Raw genomic sequence first — 12856 nt, forward strand, 5'->3', positions numbered from 1 at the left:
TGAATGTTTGTAATCCCAATACACAGAAGGTGAAGGCAGGCAGATCATCTTCAATTACTTGAGGAGTTGGAAACAGCCTAGGTAAAGACCCTGTCACAAAAGAAAGAAGGAAGGATAGAGGGAGAAAGAAAGGAAGTAATAATGTACATTAGTGCATTTGGATGTGGAACAGTCAGCAGATTGTAGTGGTTGGAATAAGAATGACCCCCCGGCCGGGCGTTGGTGGCGCACGCCTTTAATCCCAGCACTCGGGAGGCAGAGCCAGGCGGATCTCTGTGAGTTCGAGGCCAGCCTGGGCTACCAAGTGAGCTCCAGGAAAGGCGCAAAGCTACGCAGAGAAACCCTGTCTCAAAAAAACCAAACAAAAAAAAAAAAAAAAAAAAAAAAAGAATGACCCCCAAAGGCTCATATATTTGAATGCTTAGTTGCCAGGGCATGCCACTATTTGAAAGGATTGGAGATATGGTCTTGTTGGAGGAGGTGTATCACTGACTAAGAGGGTGCCTTGAGGTTTCAAAAGCCCATGCCAGGCCCAGTATTTCTCTTCCTGCTGCCTGCAGATCCAGATGTATAAGTCTCAGCTACCTTTCCAGCACCATGTCTGCCTGGGTGCCGCCATGCTTCCTGCCATGACGGTAACGGATTAAACCTCTGCAACGGCAATCAAGGCCCAATTAAATGCTTTCCTTTATAACAGTTGCTGTGATTGTGGTGTCTCTTCACAGCCACAGAACACTAAGACAGTGATGTCTTAAGATCCCCACTGTGACCCTCTGTTCTCATGCCTCATAACTGCCACTGCAAGAATCTCTGAGTCGTTACATGAAGACATTCACGTTTGGTTTGCACACAGCAAGCTGAGAAGACCCCGGGAGTTATCAGCATCCCTGGGGGTGAGCCTTAACCAATCAGGTGAAAGTCAATGGGTATACACTCAAAAGTGGCATGGCCTTTCATCAGGACAAGGCTAAAGGCTGCCTTGGGTAGAGGACCCAGAGAGAACACACCCCAAATGGCTGGGGATTCCTGCTCATTCACACATCCCATGTGTCTCCCTTCCCTCCTGGTCTCACTTCCTGTTCTACTTCCTGGAATTGCCTCCCACACAAACTCCTTGCACTCAAAGCGTTGCCTGAGTCTAGTTGGCGTAGGTGGGGGACCCAATCAAGGAAAACTCAGACAAAGCATTTGGAACAATTCCATGATAAATACGGAGACTCAAATACAAGGCGTTTCTGGAATGGGAAAAGTGGACGTCGTCAACTGAAATAAAAAGATTCTCCAACACAGATGAATACAGGGAGATCGGGTAAGTGTGGGAACACAGGAAGAGAGTGTGGGAAGGTGCAGCTAAAGGCATCCAAGGAACTTGTCATCTCAAAACTCTTTGAGCATGAGATTAGGACTCTGGAAAGGTTGAAGAAACTGAGCAGAATCACAGCTTCGGGGAAAGGAACCACCAGAGGAAAAAAAACAAAAAAACTACCCTCTCCCTAGGGGCTAAATGTGTCTTTTTTTGCCCCAAGAGAGTACAAAGCCCTGGCTGCCTCTTCCAGACGCTCTCTGTACTCCAGCTTCTCGTAGTTAGGAGGACTTACTCCTTTAAAACCGTGCAGGACTCCCCACCAGCAGCCAGCGATGGTTGCCGTGGAATCACTGTCTCCGCCGTGAAAAAAGGCTCTGTGGGCAAGCTCCTTCCAGGAGTCCCCTGCAGCAAGGAGGGCATCATAGGCAATCATGGGGGCGTCGTGTCCGCTGCTGCCGCCCCAGCCCGAGTAACTCAGGGAGATGTAGAACTGATCCCTCTCCTTCACACCCAAGGGCTCAGAGAAGACGGGGGCTGACTTGCCATCCAAGATTCCTCTAAGTTCCAGGTACTTTTCCCATTCTTCCTGGAAGTAGGACCTGCGGAGGGGAAGTCAATTAACAAACTAAGGTCAAAAGCCATATGGAAAAGCACCAGGTCGTTATGTAAATAGAAAAAAGTCCAGAATGACTTCAACTCCTCATACTGGTGCCATAATTCATAGGAAAAGGGAAAAAAAGAAACCCTAAATTAACTCTACAAGTCATTCATCCTTTTTTTTTTTTTTGGTTTTTCCGAGACAGGGTTTCTCTGTGTAGCTTTGGCACCTTCCCTGGAACTCACTCTGTAGCCCAGGCTGGTCTCGAACTCAGAGAGATCCACCTGCCTCTGCCTCCCGTGTGCTGAGATTAAAGGCGTGCGCCACCACCACCTGGCTCTATTCATACATTTTTTTACTAACTACCCACAGAAACCCGGGTATGGACAAAGTTGCTCAATAAGGAAGATATGTGTCAGGCTATGACGAGAAATAAATATTTGTTTTTCTGGGTCCAGAGCAGTATCTTATTGTCTTTCCAGGGGAAACTCTGGGACATGGTGACCATGGGCAACTTCACTAACAGCCTCTGAGCCTTTTTCTTCTAAGAAGGATAATGTGAAGTCAGTCATTAAAAGGGGAAGAGTGCCCTGGTCACTTAGCTCCTGGAGAAACCTATCTCTTGGGTATTCTAACCAAGGGTTCTGAAACACTGCTTCAAAGCAATATCAGAAAAGCAAATCTCAGGGAAATAGGAAATGGAAAAGAAAAGTACATCTCTGCATCAGCTGGTCATAAAACTTATAGAAAGCTGGAATCCAGAATGGAACCCATACTTAAGAGATGATGTCTACCGGTCCCTACATACTTGGCTGCTTCAGGCAACCATGGCTGGAGAGGAACTTGAATCCTTAGCAGGTACCTTGGAGGAGGCAGGGTTGTGAGAACTGACGGCAGCCAGGCCTCGGAACCCTAGGCACACATATGGTGCACGTGCATCCGCAGACACTCACCAGTGTTGAAGGTTTTCCTTCACAAAGTAGCCCGACTCCATAATGTACTTCTTGGCTTCTGGAAGCACCTCCAGCAGGCCTTTGCCCCACTGCCACGGTGATTTGCCACTCACGGCATACGCCGTAAAAAGAGCTGACGCAAGGCTTCCAAGGTAGCCTGTGGGGTGGTGGTGGGTCATCCGGCCACTCTCAATGCTCACTTGGATCAGTGTGTCCAGCTGGTTGGGGTGAGGGAACCTCAGCCCGATGCACATGGCACGCATAGCAGCCCCGCAGCCACCCTCACGGCTGCTGAAAGGAATCCTCCAGCCATCGGCCCTATTGGGCTGCAGCCGCATGGCATTCTGCATGCAAGCAACACCTAGGGATGAGTCGGTAGAGCAAAGGGTCAGAGTCACCCAAACAAAGGACCCAGTGAGAATAAAGAACTAAACAGACTCCCAAGATTCTCTGAAACAACAGGGAAGCCATGAACATATGATGGGGATGGCTCCTCAACTTCAAATCCCAGCCCAACAGTAAGCCTTCTTTTATATAAAACCCCAAGTGTGATATTATGAATTAACAAAGCAGCATCTACATAGAGTAAGCCTCAGGATCTCTCCAGTTATTAGAAAACTCACAGTATCTCAAAAGGTAGCTGTACTATATTTGCTTTTATTTATTTTTGAAAGAAAGGCTTTCTACATAAACCAGGATGGCCTGGAACTCTCTATGTAGCCTAGGCTGGCCGCAAACTCATATTACTTCTCCTGCTTCTGCCTCCCAAGTTCTAGGACCACAGGTGTGCACTACTATGTATTATTCTTTTTTTAAATGAATAAGACTCCAAACTTAGGGTACTTAAAGTCACAGAACCAGCTAGTCAGTGACCATCAAAAAAATAATCAGACAGCCGGGCAATGGTGGCACACGCCTTTAATCCCAGCACTCGGGAGGCAGAAGCAGGTGGATCTCTGTGAGTTCGAGGCCAGCCTGGGGCTACAGAGTGAGTTCCAGGAAAGGTGCAAAGCTACACAGAGAAATCCTGTCTGGGGGGCGGGGGGAGATCAGACTCCATAGCTGAAGTCCTCAGTGAGTATAATAAGAGCCTATTGGGGTTCCTGACTGTCAGAAGAAAACTCCAAGTTGCAGAAGAAACACTGGCCTTCGATCAGGAACTGTGGATGTCCCCTACTTGACAGAGGCTGAAGGAGGCTTGTCCCACTTTTGTAGTGGACAGTGCTACAGAAGGAGCCAAGAAATGGCTGCAGCACGCTCTAAAAGGCAACGTCACTGTCCCCTTATTGGGCAGTTTATACACAGTATCTATGGCTGACACAGGCAGGCAAGTAAATCCACACGTCAGACTCAGTGGGTAGCAGATGTTAAGAAAGCATGACCAGAGGTGGGTTTTTAAACCCAGTCCTAGCGATCAGAAGAGGTCCTGCATTTGATGGTAGGAACTCTTCAACCAAGAGTTATTATGGCTGAACTGTGTTCGCATGCTGAAGTCCAAAGACATACACTGAACCTGTAACACACGGTCACTTCATTTGGAGATAGTGCCTTTCAAAGATGTTTAAGCTAAGGAGCCATTAGGGCGACACCTAATCCAATCTAACAAGAAGCATATGGACACAAGGGATACAATGCACAGAGAAAGACCACATGAGGACCAGAGATGGTGTCCATCTGTAAGCCAAGGAGAGCAGCTCCAAAACCAAACCCAACTTAATGCTGTGTGGCTTAGGCTTCTAGAACCCAGGACACAGAGTGTCAGGTTTTTAAGTTACCCAGCCTATAATGTTTTGTGATGACTAATACAGGAAGAGAGGTAGGTCAGGGGAAAGGTGACCTAAACCTGGTGGTCTGCAGGGGGCCACACAAAGTCCCCCAAGTGGGTGAGAGCCGCTGTGACAGAAGTGGAACCAAAGAGTGTCTCCATCGTTTTTTAAATTAGAAAACAAAACCAGTTTTCTTTGTAACTGTTCACAACAAAAGGTAGAAAATACAAATAGAAAAAAAAAATAACAAACTATGACTACTTCCATAAGTTAGGCAGAATTGTGAACAAATTCATGTATATGCTTCCAGACCTCTCTCAATGGAGATAAGCAATTGTTCTTTGTGGTGTATGTGCATGCGTCCATGTGCATGCAGAAGCCAGAGGAGGTTGCCGGGTGTCCTATCTCTTTCTCAGACACTTGATGCAGGGTCTAGAGCATGTCAGCAAGCTCCAGTGATCCTCCTGTCTCTGTCTCCTTTTGCACAGGGGTTACACATGTGATTTTTTTTTAATGTGGGTGCTGGGGATTTGAACTCCGGTCCTCAAGCTTGCACAGCCAGTGTTCTTATCTGCTGAGCCATATCTTCAGCACTTCCCACATCACCCCATACTCCTGATCTTCCTGCTTCCATCTCCCAAGTGCTGGGATTACAGGTATGTACCACCATACCTGGCATGCTTTTGTACTTTAGCAGAGTTATTTTCATAACACGTTGTCCTGAAATCCACTTTTTCTATTTCATAAATAAAACCTTTCCATATTAGTAACTATTCATCTGCAGAATTTACAAAACCGTGAAGGTGCCATCATAAATAAGTTACAAGAATTCAAATCTACACTGCTATTTCATTGATATTTAAATGTCCCACAACTTTTTGTCTCCTTTCGCGTCTCTGGAACAGAATCTGACTGTGGAGCCTCGGCTGGTTTTGAAATCAAAGTCCTCCTGGGTGTGGGGATAGGCTCATCACCAGTCTCTAGTCCCCATCAAACTTCTGTCTTCCCTGGACCTGCTTCTCCATCCTCAGGAGCCTCCTACCAGCAGCACTGTGGGAGCCCACAACTGACTCAGTTTCCCAGTTTGATTCTGAAGTCTATTCTGAGTCAACAGAGTTCAGGCTTGCTTGCTCTAGAGCTGTGAGAAAGTCTTGATTTAGCCCATGGGAAGGAACACACTATCTAGCTAGACACAGGCTGCTGATGCCAGCCGGAGGTACATTGAGACAGAAAATGAAACTGCCTGCTCCTTGACTCACGGACGGGATAGGTAATGGCTGAATGCCTGCGCTGTGCATTGTTCTACCTCTGTCCTTCAAAACGGTATAAACTGGCTGTGAAATAAACTTGGGGCTGTCCGGCATTGACTGGCAGTCCTTTCAACTCTTTTCTAACTTCTTCATTGTCTCTACCATCCACACGCCTCTACCCGGCTACCCGGCTGACTAGTCGGCAGGCTCCAACACAGCACTCACCTGGTGCCCGGTCATCCATGTCTCCCATGCAGTCCTGGTAATGTCTAGCTAACAGGGAATACAGCTGAGACAATTTCGGGGAGGTGCCAGCTTCCACGAGAGCTTCCGCTGTAGCCAGGTGCATGACCGTGTCATCACTGACTTTCCACTGGGCCACGTCTATGGCTTCCAAGTCACCCATCTGGGCCAACTGTCGGTGTATCTCCTCCCCATCCCGGAGGAACTCCCACTTCCCATTGAAGTACCCCAAGGCATCTCCAGCTGCGCTCAGCACCATGGCAGCCACGTACCTCTCTATCAGCCCCCCACCCATGCTAAGCTTGGCACAGTTGGTCTCAGGGGGCAACTCGGACACCTGCAGGAAGACAGGGGAAGATGAATCAGAAAAAAAGCAAACAACAAAAACCTGTGTTTTACTATCCCTGTAGGCACCGTATTGAGTATTTTCCATTTAATCCTCATAACTGTTCTATGAGAGATTTGCTACTAGGTGCATCTTAAACACGAGTAAATCAAGCATCGTGGAGATAGTGCAGTTTTGTAAGTATTCAGAGAACTGAATCAGGCCCCAGAGCTAACGAGCCGGTAGGACTCTAACAGAGAACTAACTCCCAAACTGTGTCTCTGCATCTTGGACTCCTGGGTAGCAGCACACCCATTAGGTCCTACAAGCCAACCCAGGCCTGTGGTTTTCTCCTTTGGTGACATGCGGCTTGAAAGTACATCTTTCCCTTATGTAGACTGTGACACTACAGGCAAGTGTTCAAAGATGGGTAAACAGAAACTCAGGGCAGCTAAGTTCACACAGACAGCCAAAACGTGCAGATCCCAGTCTTCTGGCTCCCTGCCAGAATGCTTTGTATTACACTACATGGACTCAGGCCTGGCCTTAACCTTGAGCAACTTCTTTTTGTTTTTGGAGACAGGGTTTCTCTGTGTAATTTTGGAACCTGACCTGAAACTCACTTTGTAGCCCAGGATGGCCTGGAACTCACAGAGATCCGCCTGGCTCTGCCTCCCGAGTGCTGGGATTAAAGGCATGCGCCACCACTGCCCGGCTTGGGCAACTTCTTGATGGCTCATGTAAAATGATGATTAAAAAAACAAAACAAAAATACCAACAACCTCCCAGACGTGTTACGAGGAATGACTGAGTTTCCATAAGGTGCATAGTGAGCACAACTTTGAGATTATTATTCATTAACAACCAGTTCTATAATTAAGTTAGAATACTTTATGGTGGGCGGTGGTGTCGCACGCCTTTAATCCCAGCACCTGGGAGGTAGAGGCAGGTGAACCTCTGTGAGTTCGAGGCCAGCACGGTCTACAGAGCTAGTCCAGGACAGGCTCCAAAGCTACAGAGAAACCCTGTCTCAAAAAACCAAAAAAAAAAAAAAAAAAGTTAGAATACTTTGCTCACATGCTTCCCTTTACCAGCAATATTTATATTTTGTTTTCCCTTTTTTTAAATGATTTATTTTTATGTGCTCTGGCTTTTTGTCTGCATGTGTGTCTGGGTGAGGGTGTTAGACCCCCTACAACTGGACTTACAGGCATTTGTGAGCTGCCATGTGGGTGCTGGGAATTGAACCTGAGTCCTCTGGAAGAGCAGCCAGTGCTCTTACCTGCTGAGCTATCTCTCCAGCCCATTTGTCTTCTATGGGGTATAAGTTGTATAGTACTGGATCGCAAATGATACTCCCACCCCAAACTAAATCCTTGCTAAAGCACTGGCTCCCCTGGGCATGCATTTTAAGAGACCCTCCTCCTCCTGAGGCCAGTTCCCCACAGCACTCTTTCCCTGTGACACTCAGGTTCCAAGGGCTCCGATGTCTGCCCACTCCATCCATCTACCCCATGTACAGGGGCAAACACTCTTAGGGACAAAAGGACTAGCTCCCCCCTGGCCTCAGCTCAAACTCTTCCCACACCCAATTGCCCTTCTTCCCCTCCACTTACCTAAACGCTATTTTAGACTTAGTTCAAGTCCAGGCACTTCCACAGTCCTCCATCGAGCCACACGGCTCAGAACTAGGGTGTAGGTCAGCAAAGACCTGGAGAAGCGACAAGGGATAAAGACAGACTGAGCGTTGTAATAGCCAGCTCCTAATCACGTCATCTAAGTATTTTCTTATGTATAAACAAGGCCTAGGAACTACAGTTCTGTACTCTCTTGAATTAGTTGTGTGACCAAAACAAAAAACAAAAAACAAAAAAAAAAACCCAAGCCATTCATTCTGGAATTGTTTCCCATCTGTGGGGGGAGGAGAAGGATGTAGATAATAAATGTTCTCCGAGGTACTGTCTTGGCCCAGGTTTTTGAAGCCCAAGCTTTGTTGACCTCTGAGAGCCGAGGACGAACACCCACACCCTCCCTGAGGCTAGGTTTCCCTTTCTGCAGTTGTCCGTGGCTCTACCCAAGCGTGTGGGAAGTCCGTGGGGGAAGCAGCCCAGCATCTTTTCTCCTTGGAATCCCTTTTCACCCGGGCACGTGCATCCCTACTGCCCCAGTCCCAGCCTTCAGAAGTCATTATTCCTTAACCCACTCTAAACCGGTACAGGTCCCACAGCGATCGAACTAGACAATCAAAACGGAAGTCTACTTCCCGACAATCCTATGTTTTCCTGGCCTGGGTGGAAGGAGGAATTAGGGAGAGAAGAGGAGGGAATGGGGAGACGGCGGCGACGCACTCTGGGTAGCCTCCGGTGGCCACCGTGAGGGCCTGGCACCACTCTGGAGGTGAGAGGCCCCGGGCCCGAGCGGGTCCCAGTTCAACGGGAGGAGAGTGGTACCGGGAGCCTGGCAGTACCTGCTGGGGCGGAGCTGGGAGCGTGGGGCGGGTTCGGGGGTGTCCCGGGAGCCTAGGCGACCCAAGCAGGAAGAAGGGCAGCAGGCGCCCGAGCCTCGTGGTCGGAAGCTGGAGCCGCGGGGGCCGAACAGGGGCGGAGCCGCGAGCCCGCCTCCGGAGCTGGGGAGTGGCGGACGCAGAGCGGCTTCCGGCCGGGCCGCTTTCCCCCTCGCCATCAGCACCGGGCGGAAACAGTGGCTGCCGCGGCGTCTGGTGCCCGGGGGGAGGAGCGGCCGGAAGGAGCGGCCTGGGAACCGCTCGGCTCGGCGTGTCCGCGGGCAGCAGCTTCCGGCCCCTGGTACCCGGCTCCTGGAGTGGCGAGGGCTCGTCGGTTGCAGCCCTCGTCTGTTTGGCTCTGCGTGCGTGCTCTTCACGGAAGTGTTTCCAACGGGAACTCTTGGGTTCTCGCCCCTAAAGGATGACTCTGGAATTATTAGTGCCCTAAGGTAGCGAAGGACGCCTTGAGCCAAGATGTCGGGTTCCAAGTATGAGCCTGCGCCCCTGGCCTCTCTCCCCAGTACCCTCGACCCCGCCGAGTATGACGTGTCTCCGGAGACCCGAAAGGCGCAGGTCGAGCGCATGAGCTTAAGGGCCCGGCTTAAACGGGAATATCTGCTTCCGTACAACGACCCCAAACGCACATCGCAGATCCTGCCTTGACTCGTTGGGCCTGAGCAGGATCAACAGCTGTTCATCCTAATTTCAGACCCACTCCCAAGAACTCACTTTTAGGAGCTGTGCTGGGAACTGGGCCTCCTCGTCTGACGTTTTCAAAACAGGGAGTGAAAGGCAGACTTATCTGGGAAGGAAAATCGCATCGAATAGTTAACCTCTCATTAACTTTGGCAATGATGACTCTATTCATGCATAAATAAATCTTCTGTTAATCACAAAAAAATATTAAGGCATTCGTGTGGAGTTTGGGGACATTTTTATTAAGCAAACATAAATCGAGTTTTAGGGTGGCGAATATATGTTAATAAAGCAGTGGAGGGGCTGCTTGGAAGGGCAAGCGTCAAATTGTAAATAATTACAAGTGCTTCTCAGAGGGGGAACAAGGAGTTTTCTGAGCAGGGAGAGAGATGAAGGAAATTTTAAATTTTGGTGGTTTTTTGTTGTTTTGTTTTTGAGACAGTTTCACTACAGCCCAGGCTGGTCTCAATCTCATGATCCTCTTGTCTTCACCTTTAGATGCTGGAATTTCAGTTTTGTAACACCACACCTGGCTTACAACTTTTAGAATATTCTTCTATGTTATATATAAAGAGATTTTAGAGAAGAAAATAGAAACCACAGGCTACCGCGCTCGTTTTATATATATTTACAGTCTTTATGGTATGCACATGATTTTAAACCAAAATCAGGGTCCTTTTGTAAATAGAATTTTATATCCTTTCTTTAAAAACTGGCTTTCTCAGATACTAATGGGACTCCAAATGTTCACCTACATTAATGCTTCCAGGATAAGCTCCCTTCTACTTGGATGCAGTAAAAGTATGAGGTCCCGGTGCCCACTGGCTTTCCCACCATTTCATGACTAAAACTGTCTTAAGAGAACAGATTCGCTGGCAATCAGAAAACAGGCCAGTTAAACAAAGCTTTGACACGACAGAGACCCGTTTGTACATTGACAGCTAAAGGTTTAGAAAATGCCTACTAACAGGAAGTAGTTAATATGCAAGAGTCCGTTGGGCTCTCTAGCAAAGCTTAACAGCCACGCAGCAGCAAAGGTCAAAGGAGAACAAGGCACAGGCTAGGACCCTACTTCAATATGAAAACAGGAAAGCGGTCCGGTGGTGGTAGTAGTGGTGGTGGTGGTGGTGACACATGCCTTTAATCCCAGCACTCGGGAGGCAGAGCCAGGCAGATCTCTGTTTGAGGCACCAAACTACACAGAGAAACCCTGTCTCAAAAAAAGGAGGAGGGGAGGGAGGAGGAGGAGAAGACGACTAAGAGAATATTTGGGCAGCTCCCTCTATGACATCTTGGCTGGACCACAGCACTCAGATAGCTGTTCAAATCTCCAGATGGAAAACTATTTTAAAGTTGAGATATATATATCAGTGAACACTGAGTAGAGTAGATTATCCTCCATAATGTGGGTGGACCTAATTGAATCAGTTAAAGATCTTAAGAGAAAGGATTCCCCTCCCCTAGAAAAAAGAATTCTGCTAACTGACTACCTTAGGACCATTGGCTCCTTCTCAGGGCCTCCAGGCTGGCAGCCCACTCTGCAGACTTGGAGTTTGCCAAACCTCATCATGTAGAAACCTAGTGTAGCTCTGGCTGGCCTAGAACTCAATATGTAGACCAGGTTGGCCTCAAACTCACAGAGATCTACCAGCCTCTGCCTCCCAAGTGCTATGGTTAACAAATCCAATTCTTAAAGTGGATGTCTCTTTTCTCTCACTCCCCCCCCCCCTCCCCCCCCCCCGTGTGTGTGTGTGTGTGTGTGTGTGTGCGTGCGTGCGTGCGTGTGTGTGTGTGTGTGTGTGTGTGTGTGTGTGTGTGTGTGTTCTGGTTCCTTGACTAACACAGTATCTAAATGTGCCAATCTTTACTAAGTAGAGAGGTCAGATAATAACCAGACTAATAGAAGATGTGTCTAGTGGACTAGAAAAGCATTAGGCTGCAAGGAACATGATAAAGAAGACCATTTGAGGTGCAGGTTGGTGAATGAAGACAAACATTTTTGAGTCAGTCATTAAACTCAGAGAAGATGTATGGAGAGAATTAGACCTGAGCTGATGTTTGAAGACAATTAGGTAAGCAAATAAAATTACTGCAACCACAGAAAGAAACACACACACACACACACACACACACACACACACACACACACTTGCTTGAATGCAGGGAAATCTATTTAAAAAGAAAAGGATAAAACAAAGCCAGCTAAGCGTGGTAACAACCCTGTAATCCTGGGAACTTGGGAAGCTGAGGCAGGAGGATCTAGACTTTGAGGCCTCCCTGGGCTACATAAGGAGGCTGTGCCTCAGAGTAGAAATTAAAAATCAAAGCAAAGTCGCAGGTTTAGTCTAGCATTTCCTTCCGGAAGGATGCACAGCTGCTAGGCCCAGAGTTGAACCAGGTCCTGAGTTTTAAGACGATAGCGCTAGCGTTCTTTCTCATTTCCTGTTTACCAAGACATTCTAAACACACCATATGTAAGGCCGAAAATCCTAAAGAACATTTGGGGAAAGACTAGAAGAATGACCCAACCAAGGAAAGCAGGCTCTCTGGACACCATCCCTGGGGAACTCCCATAAGAGTTTTTATTTATTTATTTATTTATTTATTTATTTATTTGGCTGTTCTTTTAAATTGTGTTTTGTTTTTGGTGGGAGGTTGCAAGGGCAGAGGGTGAACGCAAGGGGACAGGGAGATGAATGGGATCAGGATGCATAATGTGAAACCCACAAAGAATCAATAAAAAGTTAAAAAAAAAAAAAAAAAGAATATACCAGATATGGTGGTACATAGCTTTAATCCCAGCACTCTGGAGACAGAGACAGACAGATCTCTGTGAGGCCAGCCTGGTCTAAATAGTGAGTTCCAGGCCAGCCTGGCTGAAGACAGTCAGATGTGGGGGCTCGTGCCTGTTATCCCAGCATTGAAAAAGCTAAAGCAGGCAGAACGAGGACAATACCAGCAACGCGTCAGAGCAGGTTTGGGGACAGCCTGGGGTACAGAGGGAGACTCTGCCTCAAAGCCGTGGCAAAAATAGAATGCACATGTCCGTAAGAGTGGTTTAAGTCATCAAATGTTAGTTTCATGGAAGTTTTTGTTCACCACATTCCAACCAAAGACTGTGAGGAGAGAGCTATTCAGAGTTTGGGTGACCCAGGGGCACAAAAGGAGTCAGGCCTGGAACTCAGAGTCAGCCCTTCTATTCCCCATACTGACACT

The 12856-nt window shown here is 47.9% G+C and overlaps 1 protein-coding gene across 2 annotated transcripts; it reads right to left on the bottom strand.

Annotated features, from left to right (window-relative positions):
* Positions 1-1187: 1187 nt before the first annotated feature.
* Positions 1188-9153, bottom strand: Adprh (ADP-ribosylarginine hydrolase). 2 transcript variants are annotated; one of them, XM_006975740.4, is made up of 5 exons: positions 8909-9153; positions 8058-8152; positions 6099-6453; positions 2858-3218; positions 1188-1905 (listed from the first exon to the last, which is right to left on the bottom strand). In XM_006975740.4, exons 3-5 carry the CDS (start codon positions 6409-6411, stop codon positions 1494-1496), a joined length of 1086 nt encoding a protein of 361 aa, XP_006975802.1. In that variant the 5' UTR covers positions 6412-6453; positions 8058-8152; positions 8909-9153; the 3' UTR covers positions 1188-1493. The 2 variants fall into 2 exon arrangements, with proteins under 2 accessions (XP_006975802.1, XP_006975803.1); XM_006975741.4 differs by having other exon boundaries at positions 8790-8918.
* Positions 9154-12856: the final 3703 nt, after the last annotated feature.

This window comes from Peromyscus maniculatus, chromosome 12 (assembly GCF_049852395.1).
Source record: "Peromyscus maniculatus bairdii isolate BWxNUB_F1_BW_parent chromosome 12, HU_Pman_BW_mat_3.1, whole genome shotgun sequence".
Classification (NCBI taxonomy): Eukaryota; Metazoa; Chordata; class Mammalia; order Rodentia; family Cricetidae; genus Peromyscus; species Peromyscus maniculatus.

Coding starts and splice junctions, on each gene's coding strand:
- Adprh (XM_006975740.4), bottom strand. CDS start 6,411: ATGGGTGGGGGGCTGATAGAGAGGTACGTGGCTGCCATGGTGCTGAGC. Junction 3,219..6,098: donor CATGGATGACCGGGCACCAG/GTGAGTGCTGTG, acceptor ACTCATCCCTAG/GTGTTGCTTGCATGCAGAAT. Junction 1,906..2,857: donor AAGGAAAACCTTCAACACTG/GTGAGTGTCTGC, acceptor TCCCCTCCGCAG/GTCCTACTTCCAGGAAGAAT.